General features: G+C 41.7%; 1 protein-coding gene across 1 annotated transcript in view; it reads right to left on the bottom strand.

Moving 5' to 3' along the window:
* Positions 1–14,986: 14,986 nt before the first annotated feature.
* Positions 14,987–23,962, bottom strand: part of LOC143004779 (mucin-5AC-like) — a 43,263-nt gene continuing 34,287 nt past the window's right edge. Inside the window, 4 exon segments of the mRNA XM_076155920.1 lie at positions 14,987–15,060; positions 15,512–15,655; positions 16,473–16,574; positions 16,813–16,996. Of these exon segments, the coding sequence (XP_076012035.1) occupies positions 14,987–15,060; positions 15,512–15,655; positions 16,473–16,574; positions 16,813–16,996 (504 nt within the window).

Below are 23,962 nucleotides of genomic sequence, written 5' to 3'. Positions count from 1 at the left end.
CTTTTGCACCTTGGAGGCCGGAAATAAAAGAACAACAACGCTATCTTCCGACTACGCCTGGTGTTTTGTGGAGTTTAGAGGTAGAACCCCGCTACAGTGCGTATGAAGTCTAGATAGCTTGTGTGTTCCAACACATCAGAAATGACGAAGCTCTGTGTTAATGAATGGATGAAGTACATGAAGAAGGTAATTATGGACTCGGAAGAACTCATTTGCAAAAACTGAAGTGTGATATGAAATTTTAAAGTTGTCTGATCATTCTGTATCCCAAGTCATAACAATCAATCAAATGCATAAGCTTGCATGTACCGGCAGGGCAGCTGCATCCTTCCAGGCAGTGGCTGTCACACATCTGACTAGCCTGAGGGATGGAGCAGGTATTGGGACAGGAAGTGCTGCACTCCTTGAACTCCATGTTGTTGGGACAAGTCTTAGCTGTGGAGACAAACACTTAATGTCTCACATGTTTATGGAACAAAAAGAGTAGTACAGAATGTAATACAATATGTACCATAGCAATATAACATCCGGATTGGAATTCCCTCATTGAGAAGCACGTTTTGCAAGTTTGTTGAGTCAGGCTCAGGAGTTAACAGTGACATTTAATTGCAACCATCATGTCACTTGATGCCACTTTTTTATTGCATCAGCAGTGAGTGTAAATGTGCACAGTTTGACTACATAAGACTAATTCATTTATGAGATACAGCGCTTTTTGACAAACTCAAACTTGGCAGTGAATTCAACAAAATATAAGGAATATAAAAAACAAGAATTAAACTTTATTAGACTCTGCATAGGTATTCTATAGATAGAATGTTCTGACAATTGAGTCATAATTGTCATGTAATTATGATTAGTGTTTGTTTTCAAGTGGGAAATGGGTGCGGCATGTGTGAATGCGTAAGAAACCCGGATCCCAAGGGATGAATTATGCTTCAAATGTTGTTGGCCAAAACACATCAGTGGTTAGTACTGCGCCACCTTCAGGCTGAATGACATAAAGGTCCTGACCCCTCAGGCTGCAAATTTGCAACTGTCCACATTATCACTGTGACAGACAGACAGACGCTGGGGTTTACACTCGCTCAGAAAATTATCGAAATAAAAAAAATGCACATTTGTTTTATAATTAAGCGATTGCGATGTTATGAGCTTACCACAGAAAGTTGGGGTCCGCCATTGTTGGGGCACGCCACCTGCATGGATACACTCTCTGGAGAATTCTGAGATTGTTTTGCAAAGGAGGACTTTTGAATCCCCTTTAACGTTGCACATGTCGGCCATGCAGGCTTGAATGAAGGATTCCACATCCAGACGGTCTTTGCAGTCAGCAAATGCAGCATTGGAGAACCGCTGCTTGCAGGTTTGGCGAAACTAACAAAGAAAGCAGAAACAAACCATCTGTCTGACTGACTTTGGGACAGGTTTTTCATGAAATCTAGAAAAAATTACCTCGTTATCTCAAGGAAACATTGGAGGTTGTGTTAAGTCTGGCTTCAACTGAGGTCACTCCACTGAAACTCCCCCCAGCGGTTAAAGACCCAACTCTTTTTGTTTTCATGAAACCATGTGTACTTATTTATTTAATAAAAAAAACTCTCTATATACGGTATATACCTCTCCCAGGCTCTGCCTCTTGGCATCTATGTCCTGTTGTTCCTCTAGAACTTGGCTTCTTGGCACTTAGTCTTGTTGTTCTCTCCAGACTAAAACTTTGCTTGTGTAATCAAATCTCACATGTATGTCACTTTGCATAAAAATGCCTGACAAATGACAATGTAATGTCAATATGGTAATCCATGCTGACAACATGACAGAGGAATATTTGGAAAAACAAGAAAAGAAAAAATTGTCTGACTCTTCTAAACCCAGGCCAGTAGAGCATCTCATCCTTCACTTCACACACTTCATGAGATGAGTTTGGAGGATCAATGTGCTACCTTATTGCCGCAGCTCTGTTGAGGGATCTTCAGAGGTTCCTTGCAGACTTTTGTCGGTCCTTGAACCTTATAGGCTTCAGCGTAGTCTTCCACGGTCAATTTTTTGCCTGAATCACAAGTAGCTTATTTATTTATTTTAGTTTTCGTAAAGCTTCTATAGTTAAAATTGGTGAGACTGTTCTGTCTCACCAATTTTAACTATGGAAGCTTTACGAAAACTAATTTTTATCTTTCATTTTGAAATAAACTACACCAACAAATCAGGGATGTAAAAACAAACCCACTTGCTTTCTTTTTAAGTTGAAACTTATCATCTTGTCAAATGAGCGTGTACATAATGCAGTAGAAAAGTTTGGAAGAACAGAAAAACCATCTTACCGTTTTGAGATAAATCATTGTCCACACCATCAAAGTTGCCACAGAGTCCACAGGTCTGCTTCTGGTATTTGTTATCAATCTCAACCTGTAAAGAATGAAATTATTTGTAAAATATCACAATCAAATCAATAACATGTTTAAAAACTTAAGGACTTTTGTGTCCTAATATGGACTGTTGAATGTTTTGTATCCTCAGTATTTGACAGTAAACAGTTTTGTGAAGATATGATGGACAATAATTCACAAAAACTCATAACACATATACTAACAAATAAGATAATGATTATTCTGGTCATAGTCACTTGATATGGACAGCTGAATGTAAGATTTCATATAAACAAAACGTCTGCCCCATGAAACCTATATTTTAACCACTTGATGCATTTTGCTTATGAACTAACAAAAAGATGTGTGTATTCTGTCTACAGAAATGTTTGGACAGGACTACATAAAAACTGAAACTGAAAATTGTTGAATTTCCAGACAAATGTCTTCTTCTTATTGTTCTTTTGTGGACGAAATGAGACGTATCAAATAAATAGTTCCTTTTTCTTTTTGTGCATGTAAGAAGTCCTGCCGAAATATTTTTAGATATATTATATACAAATGTTTCTTTATTTTCATTTAGCCTGGATGTACTGATACAATTTGTGAAGACCTCGTTTGCTAAAACAGATAAGACTATTCTTATAAAATGGCAAATGTTGCACTTGATGACTAAATGTGTACATCAAAGAAACCACAAAAGTTATACAATTTAATTGATAGGATCTGCAATGTAGAATAAAAACATGACATGACAACGGAATCATTCCTAGGATAACATTGGGACGTTGTTGCGTTCAAGGTCAGCCTGATTCTGTTCACACAACTTTCCATATTACACTGATATCAATCTGCAAGCATATAATCATGTCCATCTTCTTGAAGTCTACTACTCAGCTGGTTGTTCACTCATTACAGTGTGTTCGCTTTGTGCTTTTCATGGCTGTTTTTTGTGTAACACTGTTTGCTTATTGTTGTAAACCATGAACAAAAGAACTAGTCCAATGACTCACTCTCACTTTGTAGTGAGCTTTGTATAATATTTGTTATACTTTAACATTTAAATACCCTAAGATGTTTAAATACCTAAACAAATGTTTTTACACAAACAACAGCGTATGTGTGCAAACTAGCTGAGTTACCCAGCTAGTGTACATAGATTCAGGTGATGTTGAGTCATGATGAGCTGTGTTGGGAAACCACACTACACCAGCCTCTGAATTTGGAGAGAAGCATTACTGCGTGTGCATGTGCAAGTGTGTGATACATACATCGAGGGAGTCGTCCAAGTTCCAGATAATTTTGAGTCCAAGCTTTGTGCCCACGGTGATGCTGGACGTAGTCCCTTTGATAGACACACCGTACGTGATGAAGGGCAGAGAGACCCTGCAGCAAAACATTTGTGAAATGAGACAATGACAACAAATTAAATTACGAATACAAGTACTACAGTGATGAGGACCTGGTGGACTGGTGGGCCTTGGTGGAGGTGTGTGCCCTAGTGAGTGCTTCAATAGTTTCTATTACTTCTACATGTTTAAAAGAACACGCCCTTGACCCGAGATCCTATAGAAATAAATCCATGTTACATTAATTATTCAATGATATTTGTACAAACCTAATCTTTGCAAAATCCTGAACTCAGAGTCACCTTGAGTGTTCAACTTCCAGTCAAGGTTAGATCATAAATGTTTCTTTCAGGTTGTGGTAAGGTAATGTAAGGTTAAGTTAAAGTGATATATGGAGCACCTTTCGAGAACAAACGTCACAAAGTACTTCACACATAACATAACAAACACAAGTCAGCTATTAATGTGACAAAGTGTGACAGTGAGACATATCCAGTGTTCCTCAAGATTTCTCAGCCCAGAGCTGTCTAAGAATATGGGAAAACTCCTTAACATATAAGGATGAAAGAAACCTCAGGAGAGAAAATTCAAAGACTCTTCTCGAACGGCCAAGTATGCAATAGGTCTAATGCTCCAGAAACTACTGGGTAGGGCTCACAAAACCAAATCCATCAAACCAAAGCCAATCAGGTGGACAGCCAACAGTAATAAATAGGGTATAAATATTGCATGAAATCTGTGACCTGATCTACTCGTCTATCCCAACCAAGATTCCTCAATTCACTAAGAACCCTGTTGTTCTTAATACTCTAATAATTTGGTACCAATTCAGGAAACATTTTAAATTCATAAACGCCTCCCCCCTGGGTCAAGTACGCAACCACCTGTTCCCAGCCTCATTCTTGGACTCTTCCTTCTATTCTCAGCATGGCACCACCAAGGCATACAATGCTTCCTTGTCCTGTACACCGACGGCAGTTTCAACAGCTTCTCCAGTCTGACAACAAAGACTACCCGCTAACCAATTAAAGGTAATTTTTATTTTATTTATTTATTTTAATTAATTAATTAATTAATTAATATTATTTAAGTACTTCCAAGTCTGACACTTTGCTTGTTGCAAATTCCAAAACTTCCCTTCCCCTCCCCCTAAACTCATGTGGGAAGACCTGCTATTGTTCAGAACTCTGCCAAGTGGGACCATATCTGAGATTTACAGCCGTATTCTGGACCTTGGGGACTGATCTAATTCGAAAACACAGGCTGCCTGGGAGACTGAACTCGAACTCCATCTGGACATAGACTGGTGGGACGACATCGTACGCAATCTGCATACTGCCTCATCCTGTGCTCGTCTCGCTCTCATCCAGTTCAAAGTCGTGCACAGGGTCCACTTTTCTAAATCCAGATTGGCCGAAATGTACACAGACGTAGATGACAAATGTAATAGATGTTCGATACCTCACTGCAACATAAGCCACATGTTTTTCTCTGGCCCAGGCTCCTCAACTACTGGGCGGGTAACTTCAACACACTGTCCACCATATTGGGAATGCAAGTTCAACCCTCCCCTTATATTGCCATCTTCAGTACCCCATATGACCTACGCCAATTTAACACCCCACAAATGGAAATGATTATGTTCACCTCTTTGCTTGCTCGATGACGCCTGCTCCTACATTAATTACATGGTTTCTGGGTGGGATGCCCTCTCTGATTATCTTTCCTACCTCTCTCTCTATCACAACCTATGATGCGATTGGTACTAGCCTACATTGCTGCTTGACATCATCCTGTAAGAACTGTATGTACCCTACGACATCATTGCAATTCTAATCTACTTGTACTCCACCTCGGGGTCAGGGTCTATGTATAATGTTTAACAACAATAGTAGTATTACAACCTTCCTTCCTTCTCTCTATCTCTCTATCTCCTCTTTCCCCTCTTTCTATATAAAAAATGATCTCCAAAATATCCCTACAACGGTATGCGCAATGTCATGTACAATGTTTGCTTCAATAAAAACAAATTGCAAAAAAAAAAGCTGTGGAATAGATACATGATGGGGATGGGGTTTCAGATACAATTACAAAACGCCTGTGCCCTAGTTGGTATTTTACAGCAGTGTTGGGTTAGTTGTTTCAAGATAAGTGGACTAAGGTCTTTTGAAGTGAGTGAACCTACTTCTTGTCATTGACAGTCAAAGTGTCTTTTGTGATAGCCAGCACCAATCCTTCTAGCTTCATGGTGATGTCGCTGATGGTTGGGACATCATTGACTGTCTTGCGTCTCATCTGGATGTTGAAGTTCTCATAGCCAGCCTTACACTGTGATAGCATCACATGGTTGCAGGTGGAGGGCAGCTGAAAGAACTGTCCGTCAAATGTCTTCCAGTGGTTGTTTCCCCAAGTCGTGCATACTCGGCCAATATGTGACGCGTTAGCTAAAACAACAGCGTGAACATTAGTACAGAAAGGCCAAGATATACTACAGCGACTGTATAGGTTTAGGAGAATTACTTTATTTACCTGAATTCACATTCAGTGAGTTCCCAGCAGAAATGACTGTTAAAAACAAAATAAACACAAAATTCACTGTTACGCCTATCGAAGAATTTAGAGATTTGTAAGAAGGAAGAGCAACAAAAAGCTCTTTGTCACAAACTCAAATGCAATCAACAATATCTGAGGCAAAAAAGCTGCAAGAAAGGGTACACACACACACACACACACAAGTGAGAGATGAAGGTTAATCATGGATAAGTTAGAAATAAGTTCAATGTTAAAAAGATGTCACCATTACAATGCTGTATTTCAAAAAATATATATGTGTATAGCCCATATGAACTTGCCTTTAAAAAAGGTGACATTTGACCCTTTCAGTAATAACAGAGGATGTAAATGTTTGTATTCATAAACAGGCAGAGCATAGCAGCACCTTGATGAAAATGAGCGATTTTGGTCAGAAGTTCCCTGATCTTTACACAAAGCTTTTCAGACATAAGCTTTAGCTGACTGTTTGAGGAAACCTTTATAGTCAGTGCAATTGTAATTAACACACTTTTTTTCCCCAGAAACAGGGAGAACATGCAAAATCCACACAGAAAGGACCAGGAATTAAAACCCAGGTACTTCTTGCTTCCTGTCGCAACATCAAATTATCTTACTTTGACATCTTCAAATAATCCCATCACATATCAATAGTAAGCGATGCACTGACCGGTCTGAGTGAGGGCTGGGCAAACCAGCAGCATTAGACAGATGAGCCGTAGTGTGGATTGAAGACCTGTGGAGCCCATGTTGGTTCCTGATGACTTACAACCTATGAGTGGACTTGGTTTAATACTTTTTTCCCTTATACTCTGAGAGGCGAGGCGGCGGTACAGCCACTTCACCTGTGTGGCTGCAGGGTATTTACATATTGTGTGTACTTTACATACATGCGTACTATGTGTTTGTTCAGCTCTGTGATCATCAACGGTGAGCTTATTCTGTACCGCTAGTGGCGTATCCGTGTAAGCATTTACACAAGTCTGCATAAGGACTCAATGTCATTGGTCAGTACACTAAGGCAGTGTTTTTCAACCGGTGTGCCGCTGCAGCGCAATTTTCGAAGCTGATGTTTGGGAATGACCAGAGCCGGGGTGCGGAGGCTTGGCAGGCCAAAGCACATCTTTTTGTGTGGAGGAACACATCATCAAGGGAGGCAGTGGCTCAGTGGGTAGAGCTTCCGCTTGGGAACCGGAGGGTTGCCAGTTCGAGCCCCTGCCGAGGTGCCCCTGAGCAAGGCACCGAACCCTCAATTGCTCCCCCCTCTGCGAAGGGTGGTAATGTAATGTAAGTCGCTTTGGATAAAAGCGTCTGCTAAATGATCGTAATGTAATGTTATGTAATCAATCTGCAGGTGTGGGAAGATGTGCAATAATAATAGGGTTCTGAAGTTACACCTAACAAAGATGAAGCAACATCACTGATCAGAGGAGACATGGCACGAAAGGGAGAGTTAATGCAGTTGTGAGACAATGTACAGGAGAGCCAGTTAACTGGCCTGCCGCAGGAGCAATGAAGGTCCGAAGCAATACAGTAGACCAGGTGCTGGGAGGAACACCTTAAGGAGATGTGGGCAAGCTCAGGGCTGTGTGTTCATCTGGAGCATGGGGTCTGAGTGCTTCAACACAAAACGCCAAAAGCCAGACCAAACACCCAGCCAAAGGAAAACAGATGCCTGAAGGGATCAGCCACCACCCTCCCCTCAGGGAGCCTGGGGACTATATCAGACTAACAATGATAATAAACAGAAACAGAATAAAGACTATAAACTTCTCTGCAGTCAGTATCAGCATTTTTAACTATGTTTCTGGAGAATTTGTATATTAGCATTTATGTTTTTGCAAGTAACCACTTCTGCTCCACTCATTTTGTCAAAACGGCTAGATTTCAAATGTGAAATCTTAAGTTGAACGGACCTTAGTAGAATCTTCACAACGTAATCCTCATTAGTTAGTTTTCTGTTTTTCCTATCTTTAATAAACCCCTGTCAGTTCCTTTAACATAATGCAGATGTATGAGTTGTGTCATTTCCTTGCTGGAAAAATGAAGGTACACATATTGCCCTGTACAACTTCATGTTGAGATGTATCATTTAATAGTACGAGGTCATACATTTTCCAGTTCTGGGCTGTGTGGAAAGCAGCATTAAGACCAGTGATCAGCCCTGGTCTAAATGTGTGTCTCCCAAGAAAGCAAACAAAGGATGTCTTTTTAGTCAAACATGACGCATAACATCCTTATTATCCAAATTCCTTCTTAATATTCACTATAATAAATCCGACCATGATGGGTGGTGTCTGTCATTTATGTAAGTTTTACAAACGTTCTGTTGGGAATGTTATGTTTAAAGTAAAATGGTGAGATGAAGGGGCAGGATGCAATTGTGCAGGATCTTCCTAATAACGAAACTCAAAGACAGGATTCCTCTAGATCAGATGAATACATAGCTCAGTAAAGCTCAGAAAAATAAAAATCAAAAGGACTCACAACACTGTATTCAGTTCACCAATCGGTGAAAAGTATCATCATTCACATCGGATTGGTTTGATGATGATGAACTGCAGTTATGGGTAATCATGGATGATAACAGGGAGCTACTGGTATCAAAATCTGCATGAACCTGAATATTTCATGTTGTGCGTTTTGTGTGTGTGTGTGAATGAGCATGTGAATATGTTAGTGAATGAGCGTGCGTGCATGTATGTTTGAGTGAGGGTGTGTATGTATGATTGAGTGAGTGAGTGAGTGAGTGAGTGAGTGAGAAATCAGTAAGACTGTAGAGTCAAAGGTTAATTTTGCTGTAGCATAATTTTATTTATATACTTCAATTCCACATTTAACTATATAATGTTTACATCACAGTCATATCTTGTGACTCTTCAAAAGAGTTGTCCAAGAATCAGGCAACATGTTGGGATATAAATAATAAAACCTGACAAGAATGGATCTATATAATGTTTGCATAATGTCTGCAAGGGTTCAGTTCAGTGATCGTCTTCTGCTCAGCGTCTCCTATGGCGCCCCTTTGTGGTGCCTACTGCCCACTCAACGCACTTTGCTTTGTTGCAACTGCAGGCCTCAACGACGATGTAAGTGGAAAGGTTCTTGCTGCCGTCGGCACAGCGGAGCTCAACCCGTTTCTGGCTGGTCTTGGTCTCTTGGCAACACTCGCACTGGTGCGTCATTGAGTTGGACTCTGCAGAGTAACTGCACAGAAAACACAAAGCAGCATTAGCTTTCCTTATCCTGCACTTGCAAAGGTTCACACCCAACAAGACCCTTATCGAGGTGAACATGACATAATGATAAAAGAACACCCATTATGTACAGCTTTGCTGCAGACTTGTCTTTTAAAGCATTTATAGTATTGAGTGCATGTAAATGTAATGAGGGATAATGACTCAAATAAAATAAATATAAAAAAGACTAAATTAATAACATGAGATGCACAAAATTATGTTTTTTGTCAGCCTCAAATTAAAAAAGTTTGGATAGCAAAACATCTTCAAGACAAAAAAAGTCCCGTTGTCTGTGCTGTACACAGCTTTACTGTGTAATATTTCATTTAAATTGATTTGCATTGGACTTCATTATGTTCCGTCTGTTAGCCATCAGCCATTATATAGAAAAATAGACCAAGACTATTAAACATTCATTAGATTTTAGTTTTTCAGTCTGTTTTACTGGCATTCACACAGGTATAACATGGACTCACATGGATGAGCTTCCACACTGTCCAGCGCAGAATGTGATGTTGACAGGCAGGCTCTTGCAGCCGTTGACCTCAATGACCGTGTCCTTACTCTTGACCTCACATATTTTCTTTGGCTTGCCTGGAACATATAGCTTGGGGTTAGTCTCTCTATCCAATGACCACAAAGCTTTGCCAAATACATTTTCAGTAGTATCTTCTAAACACATCTACGATAGTGAATGTGAGAGTAATTTACACTGATACTGCACTTATTTGAGAGTTGCCATGATGTTAAGCTTACATGTAACCCCTTTTTCAAAGACTATGGACAAGGCCCGGCTTAAGCAAAGGCATAATGCTACCAGTCACTAGAGTGTTACACGTGCAAATACTGTGGCGCAACAGGATCCTGAGTTCTCGGCAGTAGAATGGTGAGCTGGCTGAACCTCCCGTGCACCGAGTAGGCTGGTACTAATAGCACTACTGACAATAGTAGTAGATAACTCCCTAGTATAATAAATAACTTAAAAAGCGCAGTGCCTCCACAGTGAAAATACTACACTTACCCAAGGCTAGTGAATGGTGTTCTTTCCCAGATATCAGAATGTGAAATGCTGAGTGGTGAATGCAGATCTAATATGCAGGTGTGTGCGACATGACTGTACACCCAAGCATATATACTTTACAATCGGATTTATTTTATAATGCAGAGAGAGAGAGAGAGAGAGAGAGAGAGAGAGAGAGAGAGAGAGAGAGAGAGAGAGAGAGAGAGAGAGAGAGAGAGAGAGAGAGAGAGAGAGAGAGAGAGAGAGAGAGAGAGAGAGAGAGAGAGAGAGAGGAAAAGAAAACAACCCTAACGTAGATTAAATTAATAACTCAGTACGTTGGTCAATATTATTCATTTAAAACACCTGGTGGTACCATGAATTTGCAATAACCAGGAAAACAAATCATCGATCAAAAATAACAAAAAGAGTTCCGTTGGGGCCCGTAGGTGCACGTAAACAGTGGCGAAACTGAGGGCAAGGTAGCAACCGCTACGATGACCCAGACGAAGAGACACTACCAAAAACAACCGTGGGTGGAGGTTTCAGTCAAAGTGCATACACTTTACTCACACGTCCTCCCTCCCCTAACCGGGAGACTGCGTGCAGAGGATGGAAGGCGCCGTGCCAGCTGGGCAGGTGTGGGCTCCCCGAGAGCTACCATCCAGCGTTCTCAGCCGCAAGGTAGCCGCAGGTTGGTAGGAGCAGGCAAACTCTTGCGTCGCGGCTGATCCTCCGGTGTGCCCGGCACAGGCGAAGCGACTCCCCACTGGATCACCGCAGACAGCAGCCAGGAGCCAGGGCCCGGGAGTGGAGCAGACACGCATACAGCCCAACGCAGTCCGGTGTCATCCCGCCAGCAAGCCTCCAACACCAGCGGCCCAAAGCAATTCGCTATCTCGCCGAGATACAACAACGTGCCACCATACATCCGGGGTTCCCTTGCCAAATGACTGTTCTCCAGGTAGTGCCAACCCCCAACTACCTGGTCCGTGAGAAGATAAAGCGTTCATGTGCCACACGATCTCGCGGGCTTCCGCCATACACAGTATGTCATTGGTCTCTTCCAACCGGAAAGCACCCCAAAGCACCATGGGCATTGTAGTTCCCCAACCCCATTTAGAGGGCCTTACATACATGTCTTGCAGCATCCATCAGAGTCAGTTGTTTCAGTGCCCTGAATGAAGACAAGTACATTTTACCACTTTTTTAAAGACATGACCCATGAAAACTGCAGGGCAAGCAAGGCTGCAGGGTAAATCAGTGAATAATTAGTGTTAATAAGGAAAGACACTCACAGGTTCACAGTCCAGGGGGTCGAAGGGAGGACATGTGTGCTGGGTCTCCTTGGTGACAAACTGATCACCAATCTTCTCACAGGTGTATTTCACACACTTGTTACCAGGAGGAACATATGTACCATTAACCTGTACCAAAAGGCAAAAGAGAAGCTCTGTATTATTCAGGATATTGCTGTTAAAACAATGATAATCCATTGTTTTGTGTGTTAAGACTGTGTACAGTAGTTATCTTAAAATTTGAACATTTTTCTACTTGACAATGATCAAGAATCATCAACTGACCTCAATGACTTCAGTTGTGTTGTCTGGTGTGGTGAAAATGCAGCTTTTCTGAACACACTTTCCACAGCACTTGTCAGCCATAGCCTGATATTCATGACCCTGGAAAATAGAGACGGAAAACATTACACAACTACAAACTTAAATCAACATGATTCCCTCTAACACTTGATTTACAAGCCACCTTTACGTAGATGCACTGCAGAAGGTAAGGCAAGTGTGAGTTATAAATGCTGTGACTGTTAAGACTGTGTTAGGCAGTCTGTACTGTGACCTGAAGTTCTTTTATCTACCTTTGTTGAACGCACTTATTGGAAGTCGCTTTGGATAAAAGCGTCTGCTAAATGACCGTAATTTAATGTAATGTAATGTAATGTAATGTAATGTACTGTGAGTAGACGTACCTTGCTGCAATCTGTTTTGCACACAATGGGTTTGCATTGAATGATGTGGAGCTTGGTAACAGGATCCATATTGGGGCCACAGTAGCACTCCTGACAAGGTCCAGGTTTGAATGGTGGGCTTCTGGTGGTTGGTGGTGTTTGATCTGTGCCAGGTCGTCCTAAAGTTGTTGGCGCTGATGCTCCCCCTGGAATTGTCACGATGTCGTAATTTGTGCCAGTTCGTCTTGGAGTTGTTGGTGCTGATGCTCCCCCTGGAGTTGTCACGATGTTGTAATCTGTGCCAGGTTGTCTTGGAGTTGTTGGTGCTGATGCTCTCCTTCGAGTTGTTGTTCCTGATGGTGCCCCTGGGCCAGATGGTCCTGCAGTTGTTACTGGTGATTCTATAGGTGGTTCTGGTGGTAGTTCTGGTGTTGGTATCTTAGAACCAGGCTAAGAAAAAAAATTAACATAAGAGTTCAGTTAAAAGGGCTTGATTTGAGCAGAGAATTATATTTTAGTGTACGCTTGTTATGGTTGTTAGACATTTTGTTGGGAATTTCAATTCATACTTTGATTTTTTGATCAAAAAAAAAAAATCTTATGTCCAACAATCAGTCAAGTCATCATGTTTGGCAGAATTCACTGGTGGAAGTATAAATTTAGATTGTAATTGCAGTGGGACAGTGAGACAAGGTTGTCGACTGTGTTCTGTTTTCCTACCAGGTACTGAGTCATGTCGTAGACACATACACCTTTAGGAACTGCAGAAACAAAAGAGAGGAGAGTAACACAAGTTAACATCTAAGATAGATTATTAATGTATACGTCTACTGTAATTAATGTGATACTTAATTATAGTCAATTCATATTTAGAGAGAAGCATTGATGATGCAATCAGCCCCAAAAGATCCCACTTCTCCATATTCCGATTTTCCTTCCTGCCCTAAAATAGCATGTTCCCTAAAGAAATGTACACTTCAAAATTGCCCAAATGCTGCAGTTCAAAATGACGGATAAATTAAGAATGTTTAAAAATATATATCGTATTCTCAAATGTTTCAGTCATGGTGGAACTTTTAAGAGAAATGATGTACATTTCTTTAAATTTCCTAAATTACCAAATTATTTAACGTCAGCAGATTGAGCTTAGTAAATATTGGTGCTAGATTCACCTACCACACTCATATGTTGTGCAACAGTCATCAGTCTCCTTGCTGACATTGAGCTCAAACCCCGGTTGACAGGTGGGGATTACCATGGGACACAGATTTACATCACATTCTGTTGGGGGGAAAAAGGAGGAGAGGATGCTCAATATTTGGATGTAATTAGTTATTTTGCCATTGACATTTGTTGCCCGAATATAGCAGAGGACTAGAAAGCAGAGCTAGTGGTCTGGTCTCCTCTGAATGAGACTGCTAGAAATGACTATAACTTCACCAATAAAAGGTTCAAATTTGCATGCTAAGACACATTGAAGACTGAAGTGAATGTTCCAGATGTATTACTACAGGTCTCCTGAAAAAAAGTTATAAAAAAAACTAATACATGTGATGCTGACTGCCAGAATGAGCTAAGTTGAAAAAGAAATATGTGGACAGTGCAAAGGAAACACTTTTTTCATCCAGGCTTATTAAGTATTTTTAAACAGTAAAACTGTGAACAGATTTTCTATCTCAATCCAACTCAAATCCCTGCTGGTGAATTTGTGAGAGATTTGGCAGGAACATCAGTTTTCAAGTTTTCCATCTCTTTGCCCCTTCTTAAAAACAACCACAAAGAATTGTATAACTGACCACAGGATTGTTTCTGGCAGCAGTTCTCTGTTTTGGTCACCAGCCTCTCGCCCAGCCTGCTGCAGTTGAGACCAGGTGTTATATGGCACTCAATAGCCAACACTCAATACTCATGGAATCTGGGTCACACATGCACGATTTACAGTCGATGGTCCATTTTCCCCCAGGCTATGAGAAAGAGAAGAACATCAGAAAGTTGATAAAAACACAGCTCGTCTTAGTCTGTGCAGGAATGCATGTTTAAGGCAGGAGTCCTCACCTGTTTGGGTTTTCCATCAGGTCCAACACAACCTGCAATTAAAAAAAGAAGTGTAAATAAAAACATTTCATAAGCCAAACCAAAGTTTGCTGTCTTCTCGAAGCATCTCATCTTACCACACTCCTTCACGCATTCCTTGTAGACTGTGTTGAACAGCGTGGTGCCTTCAGGACAGAAGCAACCTTCCCTAGTGTCGGTTGAGTTAGTGTCAGACTGAGAATCTTTTCCGAACACCTTGTTGTACCTGATAGGAAAATGGTGGTAAATGAATTGTCTTGTCAAAACAGCTGATCTCTATAAAACTGTAAACATTTATTGTAATTATGGAATTTAATAAAATAGTATTTTTTCCGTTTATTGTATTATTATAAGCAAGAATTACAATACGACTTCCACTTCTTCAATTACTACTACTACTACTACTACAACTACTGATGATAATAAGAGATAGTGTATAATATGTTTTACCCGTCATTGCATGTAGGCTCAACAGTTGGGCCACAGGCCAAGTACACCTTGTTGCTTGGACATTTGTGCACTGTAAGATAGAGATCAGTTTTTGAAAACATTTGAAAACTGCTGAGCACACATAAGCAGGGCATCAAACAAATGCAAGGACACAAACCGCCATTTACATAGACCATTGTCCCAATGTTGCATGAGGCGACTACTGTGGCGGGCAGATCTCTGTGTAGTCTATAGCTGCTTATCATTAATTACCTTATTTCCTGTATCCCAACACTGGTTCTGCTGTGGTACATTATTTGTACATATTACTTTTGGTGTGAACGATGCTATAACTTAACAAAAAGGAATGAAAAGTAATATATATATATACTATATATATATTAATTTTCAACTATATATTATATAGTTGTTAGCATTATCCGACAGTTTGAGAAAGTCCAGAGTTACACTTTCGTCTCATATACTCCATGATTTGACATGAAACACACTTAGTTCTGAACAGTTTCTGATTATTATCTTACCACAGTTGGTGGCGTTTCTCCAGTCGAGACAGATTCCTTCATTAGAGCACTCGGCGGCATATGCTTCCAGGCCGGCGCAGGTGTTAATACCACCATTGCAAATGTCTGACTTGCAGGTCTTAATGTATGCTTCTGGGGACACAGCTGAAAAGCATGGTTCAAATACACTAGAGGGGACAAAAAAGAAAGATGAGATTAAGGCAAGTGATCGAAACATAAAAATGGCCTGGATAGGGCCAAAATAACACATTCATGTTATGTATTTTGATATATCTGAGAAAATGTGACCTGAAATCATCCTTTATAAATTTGATTAGTTGATTGATGTTTAATTTTTTTGTACTGGTGAGTGCACATGTCCACCGCATACAATAGACAGAAAAATAGATAAATATACAAGTTTGGTTACAATCGACAGACTAATGGATAAATATATTGGGAAATAGGTCATTAATCCACACGACACAGCACTGGGCAGTCAACTACAGCAAAATGATAGAGAGTTCCAAACGGCAAAGATACATTTTTTGTCCTGCTTGGTCAAGACATTCTGTATTTAGAAAATTGTGACAGTTCACCCAAATTTGTAGTAGGAGACACAATTATCCAATTTTTGATTTTTAAATTCTATTACATGTAATTAAAAGGTTATGTGGTAAAAAGTGCTGAAGTGGTTAACCTGCCCACAAAGTTTCATGAAAAATTGTTCATACTTTCTGAGTAATCCTGCTGATTAATGGCAGTTGGACAGACCAAACCAATGTGGGGGAAAACATAAAGCATATAGCTGTTCTCTCACCTGCTCCTCAGGATCTCACAGATCTGCCGGCAGGCTCACATGCAGGCACAGTGGTAGTGAATGGGGCTGTGGTTGTGACTGTTTCTGATATTGGTCCAATTTTAATTGATGTGGTTGGTCCTGGACTTTTAGTAGTAGTTGGTGGGGTTGTTGTGGGCTCACAGGGTGTGCCAGGAACATTCCACTGGCCTGCAGAGTCTCTGATGTCTGCTACCTGGCCATTGGGTTTACGGCAGTCATTGGCCTGGGAGTTGTCGCAGGTACCTGAGAAGAGAGAAATGGGCAAGCTGAACCCCAGACATTGAGTGTAATTACACATGCTTACAACTGACATATACATGTTAATGAATGTGGTTGGTCTGGTGGAGGTGCTGGATGGAGAAGGCATGCTTTATTTTTTTATAAACAACGTTCAGAGGTAGATAAATACCTTGAAGCTATATTTCAGTAAAAGTGGAGATATCGCATGCATATCAATGTCTTTCACACATTTCTCACTCACCGCACTGTCCTTCAGTTTTACCATTGAAGATGGAATAAGGAATGTCAATAGTGAAGAAGGAACCTCTATAAACCACTTTTAGACCAATATCTGGTATCTCCAAAGTGATCGCCATATCGGTGCCGGTGACGCGAATGGCTGTATTTTGGAAGGCAGGATAAATGTGTTTGTCATTCACAAACACCTGAAGAAGGACACAACAAATCACAAGGGAAACAATGAATAGCACATGTCTAACTCCACCACTAAATGTCAAGTTGGTAGCATTCAATGACATCATGAATAAAGTAAGATACTGACATTAAAGCAGTTAAAGCAGCAACAATAGGGGTAATTCTAACCCTAAGTGGAAATTCATATTAACAGTGCCAGATTTTAAATTTCGCGTTAATTTAGATAAAAGTCTTATTGAAGCCTCCTTTCAACTTTTGTATCTGAAGAGCCATGTGGTTATTGTGATATTTTTTTTAATGAATTACCCCCAATATGTCTTGACAAGTTGAATGGGAATGGGAACGTCTACCTCAATGGTTGTTGTTCCTGATGTTTTGAACTGAGTCAGGACAATTTTGTAGGTTTGGTAAAGAACAAGTAGAGACTTGGTACAGGATGCATCGTTTGAGGTACTACATTCATTGATGGTCAGTATAATTGTCAATTTATGTTTAGGAAGGATCTCTTTAACCAGGTAGAATGAACAATTCTCCTTGAAATCATATGATTTTCCATCAAATGTCTTATAGTGAGAGTCTCCCCAGAGACTGCACACACCTGTAGGATAAGAAGTGCCATGTATCAGTAATTCATGCCGACCACCATCATTTATAGTTAATTAATTATGTGGATGTCCAAGAAGAAAATGGTAAATGTAGCCAAATGTAGGTTTACATCTTTCAACTCACATTCACATTCATAACGGAAGCAGCAGCCCCTGTCATCATTGACCTTTACAACTTTGCGTCCATTTGCACAGATTGGTTTTTCGACATCTAGACAAAGAAAAGCTTTGTATGAGACTTTGCCATTGATGCATTCACCATCAGTGCAGTTGCCATCTATCCAGGTCTCCCCATTCTAAAAGTAGATAGGTAATAAATAAGTAAGTAGTCTAATCAAACAGAACTAAGATGTTATCCTACTGGGTAAAAATTTTATTTCACACCTTTCTTGGTGGATACACATTGATGCAGTCCAGAGAAGTTGTAGATGGCACTGTGGTAGGAGTGGTAGGAAGAGTGGGGGTAGGGGTGGGTGGCACTGTTGTGCCACATGGTTTGGTCTGTTTCTCGATTTTACAAACCAAATTGCAATATGCGACGTAACACCACCCTAAACCATCAGTGGCATTATAAATCAGGTCTCCCGAGAAAATAAAGGAATCATATCAACAGTCAAACTTTTTAAATTAGATCAAATAACCCCATCACCCTATCTTACACTGTATTAAGTCGCAGCAATTAATATAAAGGTAAATCAGACATACAATAATGCGTGACTTGCTGGAGAGAAATGACAGCAATCACATGAACATAAATAACTCAGGAGAATGAAGATGCATCCACTTGATAAAAGAAGCATTACAATTTGTATGTGCTGGGATATATCACCAAAATATCATCATGTGTATCTCTGTATGATCTCAAAAAGTGTTTTTTGATTTTTACGTTATTTGTGATTTTCCTTCATGCCAAATATTTACTACTAATTAATTACAAGAAACTTGGAATACAATACAATCAATGCAAATACAAGTCTCAGTTTGAAAGTGTTTGAAGGAATGAGTTCTCAACAAAACATTTATATTACTGCAACTCTGGTAATATTAATAGTTGAGAACAGCATAAATGTAGAAAGAAAATGTATATACTTTTATTATTATTTAAGTAATGAAAAAACAAAGAAAAACTGGAATAGTGAATTAAAAACTAGGGCTTCTGGAAAGGGCTTCTACTACATGTAACCAAGCATAAAAACTCTGAAATTAAAAATGAATGAATGACGTACCTGGATTATAGGAAATTCCCTTGATGAGACAGAAACACAATGTTTTAGTTATAACAACTTGAGGACTAGTTTGTTGAGTGGTTGTAGTTCCTTGTCCGGTAAATACTGTGTACTCAGTTGTGTACTCAGTTGTACCCTGGAAGAGTCCAAAAATCAACTACTGGCGTGGCGATTCCAATTGTGATTCCCTTTTTGGTTGTTGTTGGAACACCAGTTGTAGTCGTACCGCCTGAAGGTGTGGTTTTTACAGGGCCTGTTGTTGTAACCTCAGTTGGGCCTGTTGCAGGCCCAACTGATAGCAGGGGCTATCACTGGGCCAGTGGTTGTTTCTTTTTCTGCAGTGGTTGTCACGACGGGTCCAGTTGTACTTCCCTTTTTGGTTGTTGTTGGAACACCAGTTGTAGTAGTACCAACTGAAGGTGTGGTTTTTAAAGGGCCTGTTGTTGTTTCAGGAACAACTGTAGTAGAGGCTATCACTGGGCCAGTGGTTGTTTCTTTTTCTGCAGTGGTTGTCACAACGGGTCCAGTTGTACTTCCGTTTTTTGGTTGTTGTTGGAACACCAGTTGTAGTCGTACCGCCTGAAGGTGTGGTTTTTACAGGGCCTGTTGCTGATTCAGGAACAACTGTAGTAGAAGCTGTCACTTGACCAGTGGTTGTTTCTTTTTGTGAAGTGGTTGTCACGGCAGGACCAGTTGTACTGCCCTTTTTGGTTAGTGTTGGAACACCAGTTGTAGTCGTACCAACTAAAGGTGCGGTTTTTACAGGGCCTGTTGTTGATTCAGGAACAACTGTAGTAGAGGCTGTCACTTGACCAGTGGTTTTTCTTTTTGTGGCGTGGTTGTCGCGGCGAGACCAGTTGTACTTTCCTTTTTGGTTGTTGTTGGAACACCAGTTGTAGTCGTACCGCTTGAAGGTGTGGTTTTTAAAGGGCCTGTTGTTGTTTCAGGAACAACTGTAGTAGAGGCTGTAACTGGGCCAGTGGTTGTTTCTTTTTCTGCAGTGGTTGTCACAACGGGTCCAGTTGTACTTCCCTTTTTGGTTGTTGTTGGAACACCAGTTGTAGTAGTACCAACTGAAGGTGTGGTTTTTAAAGGGCCTGTTGTTGTTTCGGGAACAACTGTAGTAGAGACTATCACTGGGCCAGTGGTTGTTTCTTTTTCTGCAGTGGTTGTCACAACGGGTCCAGTTGTACTTCCGTTTTTGGTTGTTGTTGGAACACCAGTTGAAGTCGTACCAACTGAAGGTGTAGTTTTTATAGGGCCTGTTGTTGTGACCGGGCCTGTTGTTGTTTCAGGAACAACTGTAGTAGAGGCTATCACTGGGCCAGTGGTTGTTTCTTTTTCTGGCGTGGTTGTCACGTCGGGTCCAGTTGTACTTCCGTTTTTGGTTGTTGTTGGAACACCAGTTGTAGTCGTACCGCCTGAAGGTGTGGTTTTTACAGGGCCTGTTGTTGATTCAGGAACAACTGTAGGACCAGTTGTACTGCCCTTTTTGGTTAGTGTTGGAACACCAGTTGTAGTCGTACCAACTGAAGGTGCGGTTTTTACAGGGCCTGTTGTTGATTCAGGAACAACTGTAGTAGAGGCTGTCACTTGACCAGTGGTTGTTTCTTTTTGTGGCGTGGTTGTCGCGGCGAGACCAGTTGTACCTTCCTTTTTGGTTGTTGTTGGAACACCAGTTGTAGTCGTACCGCTTGAAGGTGTGGTTTTTAAAGGGCCTGTTGTTGTTTCAGGAACAACTGTAGTAGAGGCTGTCACTGGGCCAGTGGTTGTTTCTTTTTCTGGCGTGGTTGTCACGGCGGGACCAGTTGTACTGCCCTTTTTGGTTGTTGTTGGAACACCAGTTGTAGTCGTACCGACTGAAGGTGTGGTTTTTACAGGGCCTGTTGTTGTTTCAGGAACAACTGTAGTAGAGGCTGTTACTGGGCCAGTGGTTGTTTCTTTGTCTGGCGTGGTTGTTACAACAGGTTCAGTTGTGCCTCCCTTTTTGGTTGTTGTTGGAACACCAGTTGTAGTCGTACCGCCTGAAGGTGTGGTTTTTACAGGGCCTGTTGTTGTTTCAGGAACAACTGTAGTAGAGGCTGTCACTGGGCCAGTGGTTGTTTCTTTTTCTGGCGTGGTTGTCACGGCGAGACCAGTTGTACTTTTCTTTTTGGTTGTTGTTGGAACACCAGTTGTAGTCGTACCGCCTGAAGGTGTGGTTTTTACAGGGCCTGTTGTTGTTTCAGGAACAACTGTAGTAGAGGCTGTCACTGGGCCAGTGGTTGTTTCTTTTTCTGCAGTGGTTGTCACGACGGGTCCAGTTGTACTTCCCTTTTTGGTTGTTGTTGGAACACCAGTTGAAGTCGTACCAACTGAAGGTGAAGTTTTTATAGGGCCTGTTGTTGTGACCGGGCCTGTTGTTGTTTCAGGAACAACTGTAGTAGAGGCTATCACTGGGCCAGTGGTTGTTTCTTTTTCTGGCGTGGTTGTCACGACGGGTCCAGTTGTACTTCCGTTTTTGGTTGTTGTTGGAACACCAGTTGTAGTCGTACCGCCTGAAGGTGTGGTTTTTACAGGGCCTTTTGTTGATTCAGGAACAACTGTAGGACCAGTTGTACTGCCCTTTTTGGTTAGTGTTGGAACACCAGTTGTAGTCGTACCAACTGAAGGTGCGGTTTTTACAGGGCCTGTTGTTGTTTCAGCAACAACTGTAGTAGAGGCTGTCACTGGGCCAGTGGTTGTTTCTTTTTCTGGCGTGGTTGTCACGGCGGGACCAGTTGTACTGCCCTTTTTTGTTGTTGTTGGAACACCAGTTGTAGTCGTACCAACTGAAGGTGTGGTTTTTACAGGGCCTGTTGTTGTGACCGGGCCTGTTGTTGTTTCAGGAACAACTGTAGTAGAGGCTGTCACTGAGCCAGGGGTTGTTTCTTTTTCTGGCGTGGTTGTCACGGCGGGACCAGTTGTACTACTGTTTTTTGTTGTTGTTGGAACACCAGTTGTAGTCGTACCGCCTGAAGGTGTGGTTTTTACAGGGCCTGTTGTTGTTTCAGGAACAGCTGTAGTAGAGCCTGTTACTGGGCCAGTGTTTGTTTCTTTGTCTGGCGTGGTTGTTACAACAGGTTCAGTTGTGCCTCCCTTTTTGGTTGTTGTTGGAACACCAGTTGTAGTCGTACCGCCTGAAGGTGTGGTTTTTACAGGGCCTGTTGTTGTTTCAGGAACAACTGTAGTAGAGGCTGTCACTGGGCCAGTGGTTGTTTCTTTGTCTGGCGTGGTTGTCACGGCGAGACCAGTTGTACTTTTCTTTTTGGTTGTTGTTGGAACACCAGTTGTAGTCGTACAACTGGTGTTGTAAATACCACACCTTCAGGCACCAGTTGTAGTTGTACAACTGGTGTTGTACGTACAACTGGTGTTGTACGACTACAACTGGTGCCTGAAGGTGTGGTTTTTACAGGGCCTGTTGTTGTTTCAGGAACAACTGTAGTAGAGGCTGTCACTGGGCCAGTGGTTGTTTCTTTTTCTGGCGTGGTTGTCACGACGGGTCCAGTTGTACTACCATTATTGGCTGTTGTTGGAACACCAGTTGTAATCGTACCAACTGAAGGTGTGGTCTTTACAGGGCCTGTTGTTGATTCAGGAACAACTGTTGTGGAGGCTGACACTTGACCAGTGGTTGTTTCTTTTTGTGGTGTGGTTGTCACGGCAGGACCAGTTGTACTGCCCTTTTTGGTTGTTGTTGGAACGCCAGTTGTAGTCGTACCAACTGAAGGTGTGGTTTTTACAGGGCCTGTTGTTGTGACCGGGCCTGTTGTGGTTTCAGGAACAACTGTAGTAGAGGCTGTCACTGGGCCAGTGATTGTTTCTTTTTCTGGCGTGGTTGTCACGACGGGTCCAGTTGTACTACCATTTTTGGCTGTTGTTGGAACACCAGTTGTAGTCGTACCAACTGAAGGTGTGGTGTTTACAGGGCCTGTTGTTGATTCAGGAACAACTGTAGAGGAGGCTGTCACTTGACCAGTGGTTGTTTCCTTTTGTGCAGTGGTTGTCACGGCGAGACCAGTTGTACTCCCCTTTTTGGTTGTTGTTGGAACACCAGTTGTATTCGTACCTCCTGAAGGTGTGGTTTTTACAGGGCCTGTTGTTGTGCCCAGGCCTGTTGTTGTTTCAGGAACAACTGTAGTAGAGGATGTCACTTGACCAGTGGTTGTTTCTTTTTGTGCAGTGGTTGTCACGGCGAGACCAGTTGTACTTTCCTTTTTGGTTGTTGTTGGAACACAGGTTGTAGTCGTACCGCCTGAAGGTGTGGTTTTTACAGGGCCTGTTGTTGTTTCAGGAACAACTGTAGTAGAGGCTGTCACTGGGCCAGTGGTTGTTTCTTTGTCTGGCGTGGTTGTTACAACAGGTTCAGTTGTGCCTCCCTTTTTGGTTGTTGTTGGAACACCAGTTGTAGTCGTACCGCCTGAAGGTGTGGTTTTTACAGGGCCTGTTGTTGTTTCAGGAACAACTGTAGTAGAGGCTGTCACTGGGCCAGTGGTTGTTTCTTTTTCTGGCGTGGTTGTCACAGCGAGACCAGTTGTACTTTCCTTTTTGGTTGTTGTTGGAACACCAGTTGTAGTCGTACCGCCTGAAGGTGTGGTTTTTACAGGGCCTGTTGTTGTTTCAGTAACAACTGTAGTAGAGCCTGTTACTGGGCCAGTGGTTGTTTCTTTTTCTGGCGTGGTTGTCACGACGGGTCCAGTTGAACTACCATTTTTGGCTGTTGTTGGAACACCAGTTGTAGTCGTACCTCCTGAAGGTGTGGTTTTTACAGGGCCTGTTGTTGATTCAGGAACAACTGTAGTAGAGGCTGTCATTTGGCTAGGGGTTGTTTTCTTTTTGTGGCGTGGTTGGCACAGCGGGACCAGTTGTACTGCCCTTTTTGGTTGTTGTTGGAACACTAGTTGTAGCCGTACCAACTGAAGGTGTGGTTTTTAAAGGGCCTGTTGTTGTTTCAGGAACAACTGTAGTAGAGGCTGTCACTGAGCCAGGGGTTGTTTCTTTTTCTGGCTTGGTTGTCACGGCGGGACCAGTTGTACTACCGTTTTTTGTTGTTGTTGGAACACCAGTTGTAGTCGTACCAACTGAAGGTGTGGTTTTTAGAGGGCCTGTTGTTGTGACCGGGCCT

Source organism: Genypterus blacodes, unplaced genomic scaffold (genome assembly GCF_046128005.1).
Source record: "Genypterus blacodes isolate CSIRO-AG114 ecotype Tasmania unplaced genomic scaffold, CSIRO-AGI_Gbla_v1 ptg000067l_1, whole genome shotgun sequence".
Lineage (NCBI taxonomy): Eukaryota > Metazoa > Chordata > Actinopteri > Ophidiiformes > Ophidiidae > Genypterus > Genypterus blacodes.
This window is presented reverse-complemented; position numbering and strand designations above follow the sequence as displayed.